Raw genomic sequence first — 17615 nt, 5'->3', positions numbered from 1 at the left:
GTCCCATCACCGACCAAAGAACCCTGGCCGTTCTTTTTCTTCTTCTTTAGAAGCTGCGTGGCTTCAAACAAACGTTCTCTGCTTCGATTCAAAGAACCAAGGGCTTTGACCGAGGCCATGTTGCTTGAGTCGAAGCACATATAAGCCTCTAATTAATCAAAATATATGAAATCCGATTTTGAAATTTTAATTAATTAAAAAATTAAGACCCAAATTAGAAAAAAAGGGAAAGTTATGAACGTAACAAATTATAGACGGTTGAGAAGGTTTTACATAGGGAAGAGATTTTGAGGTGTTTGAAAGGATGCTAAAAACCTGATTTAGATGGACATTATTAATAGTCTGTTTGTAATTCATGAAAATACAATAAATTCAATTTAATTTACTAGACTCCAATTGAATTCCGTCTTCTGGAATCAAAATGATACTAAACTTAATTTTAAAAAAATTGCAAGATTCGCATTAGATCTAGAATCATGTCAAAATCAATAAGATTTCTCGGAGTTCGATTTAATTGGAAGGAGTAAACTAAATTTTTATTTTAAAATCCAAACTTAAAAAAAAAAAGAAACAAAAGAATAGACATGTGAGATAGTGGATTCTGATCCAATGTTACCAGCAGCCATGCACGCATGCTTAACCATTGGAAAGAAAAATTTTACATAACTAGTAAATGGTACGAGTAGTCGCACGGCAATCTCTATGTTAAGAGGCGAGGACATGTGCCACTACCCTTATTCTTTTGATCTATTTCATATTTTTTCCATTATATTTTCACAATCTGAGGAAGTCTGCCACTTTTATATATATATATATATATATATATATATATATATCAATCCTAACAAAATTCATATATTCTAACGTGTTCAAATTTTGTGTTCTTGATCCTTGTAGATGCATAACTTAATCTATGAAGTTCCTCTTTAAAAACTTTTATATATCTTCATATGAAACGTTATTGAACAAAGTTTTGGAGTGCAAAAAAAAAGAAGAAGAAGAAGAAGAAGAAGAAGAGAGATTCCCTATCATTGTAACTGAAACGGAGCCCCAACGCGATGTGGAGACAGTATAATCATTCATATTAGCATGTTATATTTTGCATATATTTTTTTTTTATGAGAATAGGTTCTTATTGTTGAAGTTGATGAATATGAATTGCCCTCTCGATAACAGTATATTAAATATATATGGAGCTGCTATGTGGATATCTAGAAATGCTCTCTAGAGGTGCGTGTCTCCGGACACGAGCCTCCCTTGGCCAGGTGACCCGGGGAGACGAAGTCTCCACCCTCGGTGGAAACAGTCTAATAGAGAAGGACAATGTGTAAGAGATGATATTGTTCCGAGTGATGTGACAGGACGATCTTATTAATAGTGTACATGGTAGAATTTCAACTGCGACTTGATTATTGTTAGATAGGTTTATTACTTAAATATGTGATAGAATATCCTTTCATCGGGGTTGACTGAACCACACCAAACCAAACCCGAGATATACTCGGGATGGCCTACAACGGTGCACTCATGAAAGCGAGTCCTACATCAAACGAGCGCCTCCCCAGAGGGTGTAGGAATTGCGTGCCTAACAAAACAACAGAAGCAACGGAAATAAGAAGATTTAAAATTTTTTACCGCACGAAACCTAAAACTAAGATATGCTAGAAGAATAAGGACGTACATGAATCCCAAAAACTAACGACGGCTCATCTAATAAGTGCCTTAAGTTTGACGCATTTACCAGTATCCACACCGACCGCATTGATAGAGCTTCGAACTCGGTTGTGCTACTAACCAAGCATGAAGGAGACCCTGACACAAATGGACCGAATTAAGGCCATAGAGTACTCGAGAAAAATTCTCAAGGTCGCTCAATTCAAATCGGGTTATTTCTAATTCGAACTTGACTTGCCTAGATCAAGAACCAAGGCACCTATTTATAGGACTTTGGAGAGAGCATAGATGGGTTCCCAAATCATTGTGGGTTAGCCAAAACGATGGCCTCCATGTGCCATTTGTCGTATTCCCATTAGTTCAAGTGTCATCGCACAATTGGACTACTTGTCAACACACGATTTGCCACTTGTCGTCACATGATTGGTTTATGTGTCGATGGGGCCACTTGTCATCACATGATTGGTCCATGTGTCAACATCCAATTCGTTCGCCAATTCGATTTATTAAATCCAATAATCGAAATCCAGTTAATCAGTAAATTTTATATGATTAAATTTCTGATTAATTTGACTCGTGTCATAAATCATCCAATCTTTCTCATAATTTTATGTTGATCCGATCGTTGTGTGTGACCCTATAGGTTCCTGATTACATTGACAGTAATGTTGAAATCTCAATTTCAATATTACAGTTTATGAGCGACATCTAACAATGTATCACTGCCACTCAAGTAATTAAAAATTCATTGTTGACGAACCTATGGACTATGTTACCGTGCAACATGTTCCCTTTGTCCTCTACATCTCAATTGGGCCCAAGGTATGGTCATTGTCATCCCTGTATAGCTCAATCTCGTTTCTTGATTATGGGTAAGCCTATTATAACAAATGAGCTCGATATCCATATATCGACTTGTTTGGCATATACACTTTCAGACTTCATCCACTAAGGGGCCTAATGAGATATAGCTCCCGTTTCAATGGAGGAACAAATCATATCTTGGTCAATCACATTCCTCACCATGTTCTGCGGTAGGGGTGGCAATTCGTGTCGTGTCGTGTTTATACGTGTCGTGTCTAAACGGATTCGTGTCATCGAAGTCATAACCCGTACCCGACACGATTATTAAACGGGTTAGGTTTTGGAAACCCATACATGACACGTTTATATCCGTGTCAACCCGTTTAGACACGTTTAAACCCGTTTATCGAAACGTATTATAATAGGTACACGTATATACGACGCGATTATAAACGTTATCAGGACACGTTAACACAACTTGTTTATCCGATCAACTCAATTACCCTGATACATTAACACGACATGTTTATCCGATTAACCCGTTTATCCGAACACGTTAACATGACATGTGTTAGATTGGGTGAAAGAAAGGAAAAGAAATTAGATTAGGAACTTAGAAAGTTAGGATTACATGAGGATATTTTGGTAAATACAAATATATAAACGAGTTAACGGTTACATGATTATAGTAACACGATTAAACATATTTAAATAAACAGATTTAATCGTGTATAATCGGGTTACACGGGTTCAACCCGATAAGACACGCTTATTAATCGTGTTTAAACAGGTTTGGACCCATTTAGACCTATTATCAAAAATGTCCAACCCAAACCCGTTTAACTCCGTGTCGTATCCGTGTCGTGTTATCGTGTCGTGTGAAATATTGCCAGCCCTATTCTGCGGCATTATCCAATCACTGCATTTTATAACCATCATGTTACAGTTGGCATTTGATATTATCAAAGTATACGGTATAACATGTAAGAATCAATGACAACCTCAAGTCAAAGGACCTCTACACTATAGTCACTATGAGATTTGCGAATGACAATCTCGTAGTGACCTCTGTAACATTCTCATGCCTGGTCAGTTCAGTACACATTATCGCTGATGTGTACCTGTGGTATGGCTTGATGTCTCTACATTCATGGCCTGTGAGGCTTAGTCATCAATCATCACCACACTAGTCTCGCTGTATTATCGTCGTTCTAATTAACGATAATACTTCAACTAGAAACGTTTAGAAATAGTGTTCATATTGATAGGATCTCACAGTTAAGTCATACTCGATACTTATCGAATATACTATTCCTAGGACGTTATTGTGTAAAATAATAGCGCAACTACATGATAATAAAAATGCCTCATGATATGTAAATGTCATAATATAGAATAGATGACATATTACATTTAAGGCACATACCAACCTCAATAGAGGGAAGGGCTCGGCGAGCTATCCTCCAAGGGAAGAGCTTGTCGGGAGGCTCAGTCGAGCCACCCCATTTTGTGTTGAGGCTTGACGAACCTCCCAGATAGGAGGCTCGATGGGCCTCCACTGTTTCAAGAGGCTCGACGAGCCTCCCTTGTTTTGGGAGGCTCAGACAAGCTCCCTCTTCTCGAGAGGCTCAACTAGCCTCCCCTTTTCTCTATACCATGACAAGGGTTCGGTTGGGCTCTCCCCTCCTCTGTACATGTCTAGGTGTTTATACGTAGGAGATAGGAAACTATATGCTGAGTATAGAATTCTGCATGTAGCAAAGAAAGTACCATACTCATATTCTTCAATGCGCATAAATAAAAAAGTGCAAAAATTGAATTAATTTTCAATCTTAATTTGGTCCCGTGAGACAAATTTTATCCAACCACCTCGTGTGAAGTATGAGCAAATAACTAGTATATATAAAAACTTACATCCCACATAATAAATAAGGTTAGAAAAGTAATTTTTATATAGTGTAAAGTCATAAAGGTAAATGTTTAAGTAAATCATTATAAACATATATACAATTATGATTAAATTAATAAATGCATATAAATTATTAAATATCTAATAATTTTAATATAGAAGCACATTCTAATTTTAATAAAAAAGTAATCTCAAAATTTATTTAGAAAAAATACAATTTTCTTAAATTACATATTTCTATAGAAAAACTTTTCTACATAATTAATAACAAAAAGAAAAATCTATTGATGTGCAAATAGATGATTTTTACTTCTTTTTTTTTTAAAATGCATGAAAGTTATCTATTACAATTTTTAATGATTTGATATTCAAGAAAATGTTATATGTTTTCTAAGTAATATCATTTTGTTCATCCATATTTTGTATTTATAATTCATTTTCAATTATCCTTAATTTGTTATTGCATGCACTAATATTTGAATGGTTTCAATTTAAGACTATATATAACTTAAGGTATATTTCAATCCTCATATAAAAAATTTTAAAAATCCCTCTAAAAATAATTATTCTAATCAATAACCTCGGCATCGCACGGGCAAAAAAGTTAGTCTACTGTTATAATTATAATTCAATGATGGTTAGTAATTAGGAATATTTTGCTTTGGTTATTTTGGAAACGAAATGTTGCACTACTAACCAACATAAGTTGGTTCAAACAATTCGACGTTTGTTCCTTTTAAATAAGGTCTTCGATTCAATTTTTATAAATGAAGAAAATTCACGCTACAGAGCTTTATTCCCGTAGTTGACTAACCCGACTCGATATCACGCGATATTTTCTTTCAATTTGAACAGAAAGTTGATACTACGTTAGAAATGAAACCAAATTAAAACTACATGAATTTTGGGTCATTTTGAAAAGATATGCGACATTTGAGAAATCGTCGAAACAACTTTATGTTTCAAGTAATACAAACTCCACAAGATAAGCAATAGGCTGAGAAGTTAATTTAGCAAAAAAAATGTTACGGTTGCTTCGTCATGACGCTTGAAAAAAATATAACGGAAATATATTAAGGATAAATATTGTATTTTTTCGAGGTATAAATAGCGTCGTATGCCCTTTGATGAAAAGTTGACTGGAGGACTAAAAGTGACCGTATTGAAAAAAGGCTGGGGTTAAGTTTCAGCTCAAATAAAAGTTAAAAAGACTAAAATATAAAAGGGCAAAAAGGTTGAGGACTAAATATGATCTTTTTCTTTCTTATGTCTACTATTAGATTTAACCTAAATTTTTTAAAAATTTCAACCGACCCAAAACTTTCATTTATTTTCAAAATGAGTCCCACCCTCTCCCTCTTCTCGACTCTTCTGCAGCATTCTTTCTCTCTCCTCTCCCCATCGTTCAGTTCACCTCCGCCTCTGCGATCTTCAAATCAAACCTACACATCAATATGCCTCCCCCGCCTCCCCCGCAATCGGTCTCTATGCCTTGAAGGGCAGCAGCAAGGCTTCAATCAAAGCCTTGGTGCTTCGATTCGGGGCACAAGGAGCCCCTGTTCCTAGCCTCCGAGGAGGGAGGGAGGAAAAAAAAAAAAACGAAAGAGGATGGGACGGAAGGGGCCGACAATGTAGGAGGCTCCGGAGCTTGACGTGAGGTGGCGAGGAGGTGAGGGCCCCGTAGATCTCGAAGTTCTTGTTGGCGTTGAGGAGGCTGCAGAGCTCAACGAGAGGTGGCAAGGAGGTCGGAGCAAGAGGAGTGTCCTTGTTGGGGACGAAGACGGCCTTGGTGTGGGGTAGGGGTTGTCGAACGAGAAGGCGGGGTCGGGGCAGATCTCGCCGAATCGAAGGAGAAGGCTGGTTTGAGTCGATGAGCAGTGGAGAGGGTAAAGAAGAAGAAGATGAACAGTGAACGCGCAAGGAGAGAGAGAAGGGAGTGGGACAAAATTGAAAAATTTTAAAAAATTTGAGTCGTTTTGAAATTTTAAAAAGTTTGTAATAAAGTTAAAACGAAATCTAACGGAGAAACGGAGTGGGCAGAGATCTCAGAGCCTTGTCTTGATGGGGTTGTACTCTCACCCAAGCCAGTGATTGAAGAGTCGCAGCAGCGAAAGACAAATTTCTTTTCCGGCGTGCTAAAGCTCTTTTGAGAGAGAGTTCACCCGGCAAATGTGCAATGTCCTACTGATTGCAGGGAAACTTCGACAAACCTGTGCTCATGGGTTCGAGAGACCACTCTATGGATGTGGTGGCTGGATGAACAGAAGGTGCCCGCCTTTTTATCGCGGATTGAATGCTTTTCGGGATGAGGTTGAGCTTATATGATATATCGCACAGCATAACCACAGCGGGCCGTGGCTTGCCTGCAAGCCATTTCCCCGAACAAATTTTGCAAACAGATAACATACCAAACATTTACTAAGTACTTCAGAACTAAAATAATAGTAGATCATTATGCTGATAAATACAAGCACCAAACCAAATGAAACAGGAAGAAAAAACGCACTAATAACTATAGATTAGCAGCTTATAGAGCATCTATATAGAGATTCATCTATGGAGAGACTCTTCATGTTTCCTAGTCGGCCTTCACCGTGACTGATCTTGCTTTCAGATTTAGAAAGATTGCCCTGAAATTAGAAGTGATTGTGTTTATTATTCCAGCAGCAGCAACATCTTCAACGTGCACAAACAACAAGAGATGGCTCTAAAGTCTTTGGGGAGACATATTCAACTGGCTAGTGGAACACAACACGAAGTGCGAAACAGAGTTAAAACGACAAAACTCACCAGCATGAGGCGACGAAGCTGTGGAACACAACACGAAATTGCAGGGGCATGTACTGATAATTGATCCAACCGACAATGGGCCAAAACTGCATTTTGGTTATAATCATCAGAAACTTGCCATTCAATGTATAATTTTTGGTTCGAGAACTGAGTAGGAGACAAGAGCTTTTACTTTCCAAGCAGTCAACTGCACAGTAGGGTAGTCTTTCCGTACTTTGCTCTTCACTAATCCCCAGGGTCTTCCTGTATTGACCAAAAGCACATATCATCACGCAAGTCCCAGTGAATGTCAGGAATAAGTGAATCATTCTGTTGCAATTACTCCGAAGTCTATGATTACTATATTTTGAAGCAAAAGCCATGCATAACTGGGGAATCACACATTTCATTTAGTCTAATATGACTAATTGAGAATCAAAGAGAAAACCACTGAGCTGACACCACATGCATGTCAGGGAAACATGAAGTAATAAACTTGCAGTGACAGAAGCTTATGGTAAAAGCCTCTTACTGTCACTTGCAAAGCTGCCTGAACAGTTATGCATTCTAAACTGTTTTTATTAAAAAAACCAATGTATCTGCATTCTCGTTTACAGGAGCAGGATTCCTATTTCTCTAATAGAAGAGGCAGACCACATCGTTATTCCTTTTGGAGTTGTCCATCACCATAGGTCTGACGTTATCTATGGGTAAGGAACAATATTTCGACAGTGCAAATTATGCTTACCTTCAACTACTAAACCATAGTACATCATGAAAAACATGTTGTTCCATGGGGAACTCGTTAGCTGCTCCAACAGTACCTACACAAAAGTAATTTCAATATATAAATGCCAGTTCCCAAATGCAAAGACTGGAAACATTACAAATACAGAGCCCGGGATTAGCGACCTCTTGATCGAAAGAAATGCCTTATATCCTGAGAAATCAGTCGAAGGAATTCACCTTCTTTGCTACAGTTGTTTTGTCCTTCTTCCCCTTGAAAATGATATCCATCAATTTATGAAGAAAGTGACCAAATGGCCCTCCATACGCAAAGCCATACAGCTGCAGACATTCAAGTAGTTTTCCAAGTAACTCGTCAAATTCATGGATATTATCAGCACATGTTAATCGGGGATTGATATGAGAATACAACCAGTATCCCTTAAATCATATCACATCATTCGTTTGCAACTTATCTATGCTCAAAAGAACTCTTTGACCGATGAAAAACCAGTTTGCCTGGCCATGCTGAACAGAAAGGTGGCTCGATTTGGTTTTAGGAATAAGGATTTAAACTCTGCTGCATGAAGCTTTTGCATTGCAGAGGCCAATAGAAACCAGAGAAATGCAGCGTGAAATGGTTGGTGACTTATTAATTTTTGTCATATGAAGCAATCTGGGCCATGTACAGGGTTTCCACGGGACCACAGCTTTGCGGGGCCACCACACTACTGTTGCTATGCTCTTCAATGGCCATATTGCTAACTATATGGATAGCATCTAAACAACATGTGACCTAAAAATTTGGGCTGGTTCGCAAGAAAATGGCTCATGATGATTACCGGGCTTTTAGGCTCCCCCAGTTCTGACCCAGTACTACGAGTCTCATCTCAAAGTTCCTCCATTTATTCATGTCAAGGTCCCACTTCAACTGCTTGAGGTGGTCTCTTTTTGTGTGGAAAAGTCAACAGTAAGACAAGTCAGCGCAAGCAATCAAGGTTGGAACACGACTCCGTTTCTCATACCTGGCCTAGTGCTTTCTGATCACTACAAATTGAAAATTTTCGATCGCACATCGGAATATATAAGATGATTAGCCTCACCGTCGCACATCCTATCAGCTCCAGCTTCCGCTTATAAGCGCAGTAGAAATTTTACAGTCCGATCATCAACTTTAAACTAGACCAATTCATTTCAAAGAGACAAACAGGATTTCACTGCAATCAAATTGAAGCGTCATACCATGATGAGTAGCAATCTTCTCAGTTGGAGCTTCTTGATCCCCGAGATCTTCTGAGCAATGGCATCGCTGCACCCAGCTAAAACCCCGGCAGTTATTGCCTAAAATCCCCCAAGAAAAACAAACCACGCAGATCATCAATCAATACCGAGACAAAGGTACAGCACCAAAATAAAAAGTTCGATTTTGTGAAGAGGGTTCGATTCAGAACCTAAAGAAAATCATGGGAAGCATAAAAAATTGAGAAAATTGAAAAAATAAAAATAAAAATCAAACGAACCTTGGTTCTGAGAGGATGGGCTTGAAGCTGTATCAGATACTTCCTCCACGCATCTTTGGCCATGTCCGACATTTTCAGCAGTCGAATCAAAGGCGCAGACCGTTCCCCTGTTTGCGTCTACTGCTGAAGACTGATGGGTCGAGGTTGAGAGCAGAGACGGGAGGGGGGCGGAAGTGATGGGGATCTAATAAAAGGCCATGGCCATGGGGAGGAGGACGACTTTTCAAGACAACATAAAACAGTGTCGTGGGATCGACGACGGAATGAATAAGAAATCATTTTTGGGAAGTTAGGTGATGAATAGCAAAGTGAATCTGAATTGAATTTCTGCGAAATAGAAGGAAGACTTCTCCTATCAAATTAGGATTTGGGACTTCAAATAATATGACCTCTCCTCCTCGTGCCGAGAGTTGGAGACTTTTCCATCCCGGAGTCAACCAACGTTTTCCTCGGTATCTTCGAATTCAATAAGTACGAGGTGGCACGCTCGCGCTACGTGCACATTCAACATTAAGGAATACTTTTTTCACTAGTTCTCTCACCCGTAAGATTATTTTCGATAGCAATCATCATAATGCTTAGAGATATATTTATTTTCGAAGAATAATAAGAATTTTCATTAATAATTGAAAAAAGTTTTTTTTTTTTGTAAATCCTGATATACAGAAATCCAGTTGGGTCCCAACTAATCTAGCCGAGTCGGGACGACTTACTAAGGGGTAAAACTATCATAGTATAGATTTTATGTATTCACAAGTACTTGAACTTGATACCTTACTTAAGCGGAACAAACATTGAACCGCTTGAACCAGTTAATTATAATTAAAAAAAATTGAATAATAATTTTAATATATTAGACTAATTTAAGTTATTATAGTAATGATTTTACTATTGATTCTCTTATTTAAAGTATATAGCATATCTATTTAAGTCAAATTTTATTGCGCAAATTTTGAATTTTTTCACACTATACATAACTAACTTACTCCCCTAGATCACCCTCTCTTCCTAATTCTCATATATCCGTCCCACCCATACATTGAAAAGGTATAGTTCAAGAAGCAGAGCACTTGTTAGGGTGAAAGACCTCCTTCAGCTTCCAGTTTAGAGTGTAAACCACAGGATACGAGGCACCTCATTCTCGATTTGTCGGTGCTTATGTTGATTGTTTCTAGTAAAATGATAATTGACGCATCGTACATGCGAGTAACCGTCACAGATTTGTTAATTCCGCAGAATACCGAAACTACGACCTTCAATCTCCTATTAATTCTTCGAATTCCTAGGAAACCGGCATCAACCTCGAATTAAATCCGAGAATGGGAAAAGAGCATAAAAGCTCCAAATTTTATTAATTGATCAAAAGACAAAACTGTTAAACCCTAAGTATTTACAATGCTTAAATAGGAATTAAAAAGCCTAAATTACACGAAAGACATAAACTTTTCCTAAAAATGCTCGTTTGAGACTCTAAATGATGGAATTCGGCCTAAATCTCGTATTTTCACACCAAAGGTTGTGAGTTGTGTTTCGGAGGCTATTCCCCTTGAGACAGGGTCGTTAGAACCTTTTTTTTCTCGAGATACCGATTTGACACCTCTTCTGCTGCATCATTCTTTCATGGATGGAGAGAATTCGCCATCGAATTGTCATCGTCCGAACTATCACATTTTTTTTTGTAGTCCCATAGAGTCTCCTTCTTACACATCAAACTCTTTTGACTCTTCATGATATTCAGGACACGAAACTTCTCATCGATACTGTAGCCCCCATTCTGATGCATTTTGAGAAAATGGTAATGCTCCCGCTTGTCAAAAGAATTCCGACCCTCGTGAAAAAAGCCAACTCTGGGCTCGCATAGTCCTCCCTTCAACATATCAAACAACTTCTTCAGAGGGTTGCCAAAATGAAAATTACAGCCCTTGAAGAGCTCCATCATGGTGCGCATATACGTTTCCTGGTCCATATCAGGCAAGATCTTTGTAAGACCCAGTCTTTCTTCCTCAGTAAGGCACTCACTCCACACATTGACAGATAACACATCTTCCAAGTTTGGGAGATCATAAATCTTGAAAGGAACACTGCATGTAAAGCTACCCCCTTGACAAAACTCAACACCAGTCTCCCATAATTCCAACAAATCGAAGTCGTCGGACCCTGCACCCGAATCCGCTTCATCGAAATCATCATCTTCATCGGATTCAAGCTGACGAAAACCAAAATTTTCATTTTCCTCAATATGACGGGGAACAACAGGATCCACAAAATGGTGTCTCAATCACCTATATTAGCATCATCATATTGATGGAAACCCTAGTTGCTCCCATTGTCAAATGAGTCAACAACAAACTCACCATCATTAGGCAAAACTGTATCCTCTTGTCCTTCTATCTCTTTCTCCTCGTCGAACTCGGGCTCTCCATCTCCTCCCGCTAAAAAAAATGCGTCATCAGACGGATTCTCTTCGGTAAATATATTCGCGTCCCCTTCAGAATAGGAATCATATTCGACATCCTCCAAGTCAGCAGTCGGATTAGGGACTCGTCTGCGCCTTGGGTCGACCTCCTGCTGGGCCTCTATCAGCGTTCCCATCCTTTCGGCTTGATCCACAATCATGTCCAGCCTACGCTCCAACCGGGTATCAATGATTTGCTCGATCCTCCGATCCAACTCGTCCTCCTCGGCAACACGACGTTGATTAATCACTCTTCGGGGCGGCATCACTGATCCAAGAACGAATGCGGCTCTGATACCAATTGACGCAACATACACACGAGTAACCGTCACAGATCCGTTGATTCCGCATAATACCGGAACTACAACCTTCAATCTCTTTATTGATTCTTCGAATTCCTAGGAAACCAGCATCAAACTCGAATCAAATCCGAGAATGGGCAAAGAGCACAAAAGCTCCAATTTTTATTAATTGATCAAAAGACAAAACTGTTAAACCCTAGGGTTATGCTTAAATAGGAATTAAAACGCCTAAATTACACGAAAGACGTGAATTTTTTCTAAAATTATAAAAACGCTCAAATAACATAAAAATGTCCGTTTGAGGCTCTAAACGATGGAATTCGGCCTAAATATCGTATTTTCATAGCTAAAGGCTGTGAGTTGTGCTCAAGAGGCCATTTCTCTTGAGATAGGGTCGTCAGAACCTTTTTTTCTCGAGGTAACGATTTGAGACCTCTTTTGCCGCTTCAATACCCGTCGGGAAACCCTTACATCAGGTTCGAACAAAAAAAAAAGCCCAAAAGGAAAAGGGTAAAGTCAATTGCGTCCAGCAGTCCACTCGCTGACACAAAGCTGAAGTACCTAGATCGATTACTTGAGATTAGGAACATTAACGGATTGTAAGAATTCTGTCCTGCTCAGGGTGGGAGCACATCCCAACCTTTCCCACGGGTTGAGTATCAGGTGATGGAAGCTGAGAAGTTCCTTTCCCAATCCAACCTTCCGAACAGCCCCTCCTCTGATTGGGCCATTTAGCAGTATATGGCAGACAACATGGTATCAGGTCCTCGACTTATATGGTCGATAATTTGACCTGGAACATTATAATTTCAATTAAAATCGCTGATGAAAATCATTTTCCACAAAAGATCATTATGAAAAAATCAAACTTGATCTGTCAGTTACCTTTTCATCATTGAGGTCACGCCTATCTGCAAACTGACCGTGGAATCCTTGGGCATCGGATCAAGTGGACATACCTGAAAGGTAGAGATTCAGTTTGATCGAAAATGCTAGACCAAAAAGATCTGAGTGCGGTAAATCAATTTCAAATACAAAGTTGGTAGCATAAAATTAGAATGTTTTTACTTGACTGAAAAAGAAATAAGTTAGTCACTGCTTAGTAAATGGTCAAGAGTCTTCTAGTAAATAAGCATAAATATGTTAACTTGAGTGAGAGTGCAAAACAATGATGATATGAAATATCCATTTCCGATAAGAAGCTCCTTGTTCTTTTCAAGTTTTCGCGAACGGCCAAAATGTATATGGCGAAAATAGAAAGAAAAGTTCAGAGACAATTAATTAAGGAAATGAACATCTAAAGTTTTGATAAGTACATATTTAATTCAATCAAATATCAGATAATCAAGGCATAATCTTCTTGAAAATGGACAGAAATCGTAGAACACGAAGTTAGAGGTATAAAATTCAAGCGGTCCTAAGATGTCAAAGTCGAAAGCGAGCCATAATATAGGAAGAAAACAAAGGCAATCGATACCTCATGAATATAGGAAGCTGCTTACCTAAGCCTTACATTCACCCCATAATATGTCTATTAACCTTCATAACCAACAAATGAAACGGATAATAGATCTGACAACATAACACCGAAGAGATCAATTAATAAATTATCTGAAAGCAATCAATTGAAAATCAACTAAAACACGTAGATTTGCACTGAGTCAAGGTCATCTCGATGCATAAAACAATCTCCCACATCGGATCCGATGGATTTCATGCAAATATAATCTTAAACAAACAGTATCCATAAGCAAACGCACAAGAAGAGCTTCTCGATCAGATTAGGTATCACAGATTTAGGACATACAACGCTGATGAAATTAAATCAACCTTGGACAGACAGCCTCCCATTGGCAACGAAACAAGAGCAAAGATTACCTGGATAGGGTGGCCAGTTCTCCTCCCAACTCAACCGTGAAGAAAATAGTGAGAATATTGGGTCAGCAGAAATTTAAAACAACACACCCATCGGAGGTAATTCGGGATAGGTCTAAACACAATTCTGCACTCGTAAACCTCACAGAACCCAAACCGCTGAAGTTCCAACGATGTTCTACCATTAAAGCTCGCAAAACCCCCACTGCTTCTCCTATAGTAAAACTCCTGTATCACAACAACAGCAACTGAATCAAAACGATAGAGATTTGACTGAAAAAAAAAAAAATGGAAGCGACTACCTGCGAATCACAGAGGCTCCACCGACACTGCACCTCTCCCGCGATTACCTCTTAGAGGCGATTACCTGTATTTCGGAGAACCTCCCATGCTTCTTCCATTTTGACACGCCATTGCTGCATCGAGTGAATATCCAGTAACTGACATGAGAGTGTGGGGTTTTGGCTGGGTAAAGAGTTAGGAAAACAGTCGCTCAGAATCGTAGGGAGGAAAGGGGTATTTTTGCAATTTGTATCTTTTGTTAGGGGTTGTTTTGAAATTTTTGTAATTTTTGGAAGAATAATTAGGAGAATCTATATAACGGTTACAACTTTCAAAATTCTCTTTATTAATAGTGTTAGATTCACAATTATATCACTATTTATTTGCATTTATTTCACACAAATATATCATTAGTATATTATTTATTTTATTGGAAATAGTATTTTTTTAGTCCTGAATATTATTAACACATTTTTATAATATTTATAAAATTACCTTTCTAATCCTATTTAATGTGTGGGATGTAACTATATATATATAGATAAACTTGACAACAAGACAATAAATAGGGATAGAAATATAAATGTGGTAATATGTAGGGTTAGAAAGGTCAATGCCTTAATAAATATAATTTGTAAGGAAAATATAAATTCTACACTTTATAATGCATTAAATGCAAAACTTCAATAGAATATTGAAAGAAAAGAAATATATCAAAAACAATTTTAATATAATCTTCAATTTTATTTTTAAACAAATTCGATTAATAAAGATTCATTCTTAGAGTATAAGCAAACAAAATATAGTCCATTGTTTCTAAAAGAAATTCATCATATCTATAAATCTATCAACATATATATATAAGTTTTGCTCCCATGCAGTTAATATGGGCAAATATTAAAGAGATTCAACCATAAAATTTAAATAAATGAAGTTAGTCAGTTGTTTTTAAAATTTTTATTATATCTATATGTCTGTCAACATATATAAGTTTTACTTTTATGTGGTTAATAGAGGTAAATATCTATACAATCATAAACTTAATTTCATCTATATATATTTTTTCAAATATGTATATATATATATATATATTAAATCATCATAATTTGTAATTATTACAGCATGCTTCCTGTCTCAATGTTTTGACCAATCGAATGTGGGATATTAATTTGTTAATTGACGTATTATTATAATTAGTTAATTATAAATCCCAATGTATCATACATTCCTTTAAACTTCTTTTAGTTAAACACATTCCAAAGAATGTACGGTACTCATATTTATCAACATAAATAAGAAGTGCAAAAATTGAATCAATTTTCAATATTAAATTGGTCCTGTGAAACAAATTTTATCCAATCAAGCCGTGTAAAGCATGGGCAAATAACTAGTATATATATAAAGTTGTAGCCAATACAATAAGATTAGAAAGATAAATGTCAAAATACTATAGGGTTAATACCATAAATATATATATATATATATATGTAAAGTTATACCCCACAAAATAAATATGGTTAAAAAGGTAAATGTCAAAATACTATAGGGGTAAAACTATAAAAATATAAAAATATGTACAGTGCAATAAATAATGGTATAATTATAATATCATACAATTATGATTTACAATTAATGGGACTAAATTAGTAAATGCATATAAATCAAGAATTTATAAATAAAAATGTGCAATATATATAAAGTTATACCCATGCAATATGGGTTTAAAAAGATAAATGTCAAAATAGGATTAAAAAGGTAAATATCAAAATACTATATTGTAAAAATGGTACACACATAAATAATATATAGAGCGGAATAAATTACTATATAATTGTAAATATTATACAATTAGGATTAGATGGCACTGAATTAGTAAATGCATATAAATTAAGAATTTATAAATAAAAAATGCTTGGTAATTTAGATATATATGCATAAATATATTTGAACATGGAACATTTTAATTTTACTTTGTCCTCGAAACTTATGCATGAATATGATCACTACATTAAAAACTAAATTAGTAAATGCATATAAATTAAGAATTTATAACTAAAACCACTCAGTAATTTTTATAAATATATATAAATATATTTGGATATGAAATATTTTAATTTTAATATATTTTGAAAAATTATGCATAAATGTGATAATTACAAAATTATTCTCAAAACTTATAGTTACTAATTTGTTTTATCGAATTAGAAAAATGATAATTTTGAAAAAGTTATACCACTACTTTCCTTCTACTTCTCCAATATATTAGTAATATATGAATTAATCATAATTCCTAAAAATATTTGGATATAATTATTAGATATGATATACTATAAAAAAAATATTTTTTCATGAAATCTTTTAAATTCAACTAAAAATTAAGTTTGAATTATGTAAATACAAATATATTTGTAGTAAAAGTATCGTGCAACGCATACACAAAATCCAATATATATATAAAGTTGATGACACCCTAATAAATGGAGGGAAAATAGTAAATCCATTAATAATTCATATATTAATATACTATTGTTGATTCAAAAATCGGGCTTCTATTTTACATACACCGAGTACATCTCTTTATGGAGCTTCCCTAATACATCGACACTCCCTGTCTCTCCACATTTTCCTATCATTCTCTCATATTCACTAGAGAAGCTATTCATTCTATGCCTTGAACTGATGAAGAAGCCTTCCTTTGATAGGCTAAAGAATTCAATAAAATAATTGCAACTTGTATGCATGTGTCAGAGCAAATTAAGCCAATTTGCAATGGGAGAGAAAACGATGGACGCTCGAAAATCTTCCTTCCCACTTACGCTACGTTTGGTTCACTGGAATTTAATTGATACAAAATATAATAAATAGAGAATAGAATAAATAGAGAATATAATAGAAATTCTTTTATTTGGTTAGAAGGAATAACAAAACTGTGAATTATAATTCTTTTATTTGGTTGGTTTGAATAAGGAATTGAAAGAACATGAATAGGACAAAAAGATAGAAATGTCCTTCATGCCAAATCTAATAGGGTTTAATAGGATAAATAGATAACTTTAATGATAATTTTTATAATTAATAAAAAATAAACATTTTAAATAATTTAAAAATAAATATTTGTAAAAAATAAATTATTTTAATTAAATTCAATGAAAATTGTGATTATTAATAAAAGTAATTATTTTCATTAAAAATAGTAGAATTATTAATATTTAAATGTTTATTTATAATTAATTAATAATAATATTTTTTTAATTGTAATTATTAGAAATAAATAATTTAATAAATTAATAAGCATAATT

General features: G+C 35.8%; 1 protein-coding gene and 2 long non-coding RNA genes across 5 annotated transcripts; 1 reads left to right on the top strand and 2 right to left on the bottom strand.

Annotated features, from left to right (window-relative positions):
• Window positions 1-5778: 5778 nt before the first annotated feature.
• Window positions 5779-7256, top strand: LOC116206605. Of its 2 annotated transcripts, none has more exons than XR_004156749.1 (2): window positions 5779-6654; window positions 7055-7256. It is a non-coding gene; the product is annotated as an uncharacterized LOC116206605 (long non-coding RNA). The 2 variants fall into 2 exon arrangements; XR_004156748.1 differs by having other exon boundaries at window positions 7052-7256.
• On the bottom strand, window positions 6781-9729 carry LOC116206602 (peroxisomal membrane protein PMP22). Its single transcript, XM_031539375.1, has 7 exons — window positions 9403-9729; window positions 9125-9223; window positions 8123-8224; window positions 7905-7980; window positions 7350-7420; window positions 7178-7263; window positions 6781-7017 (listed from the first exon to the last, which is right to left on the bottom strand). Exons 1-7 carry the CDS (start codon window positions 9472-9474, stop codon window positions 6966-6968), a joined length of 558 nt encoding a protein of 185 aa, XP_031395235.1. The 5' UTR covers window positions 9475-9729; the 3' UTR covers window positions 6781-6965.
• A 2490-nt stretch (window positions 9730-12219) lies between these two features.
• On the bottom strand, window positions 12220-14541 carry LOC116206911. Of its 2 annotated transcripts, XR_004156819.1 has the most exons (5): window positions 14337-14525; window positions 14038-14262; window positions 13662-13731; window positions 13045-13118; window positions 12220-12952 (listed from the first exon to the last, which is right to left on the bottom strand). It is a non-coding gene; the product is annotated as an uncharacterized LOC116206911 (long non-coding RNA). The 2 variants fall into 2 exon arrangements; XR_004156818.1 differs by having other exon boundaries at window positions 13045-14262; window positions 14337-14541.
• Between the last annotated feature and the right edge of the window lie 3074 nt (window positions 14542-17615).

This window comes from Punica granatum, chromosome 5 (assembly GCF_007655135.1).
Source record: "Punica granatum isolate Tunisia-2019 chromosome 5, ASM765513v2, whole genome shotgun sequence".
Lineage (NCBI taxonomy): Eukaryota > Viridiplantae > Streptophyta > Magnoliopsida > Myrtales > Lythraceae > Punica > Punica granatum.
This window is presented reverse-complemented; position numbering and strand designations above follow the sequence as displayed.

Coding starts and splice junctions, on each gene's coding strand:
- LOC116206602 (XM_031539375.1), bottom strand. CDS start 9,474: ATGTCGGACATGGCCAAAGATGCGTGGAGGAAGTATCTGATACAGCTT. Junction 8,225..9,124: donor GAAGATTGCTACTCATCATG/GTATGACGCTTC, acceptor GAATGTCTGCAG/CTGTATGGCTTTGCGTATGG. Junction 7,981..8,122: donor AAACAACTGTAGCAAAGAAG/GTGAATTCCTTC, acceptor ACTTTTGTGTAG/GTACTGTTGGAGCAGCTAAC.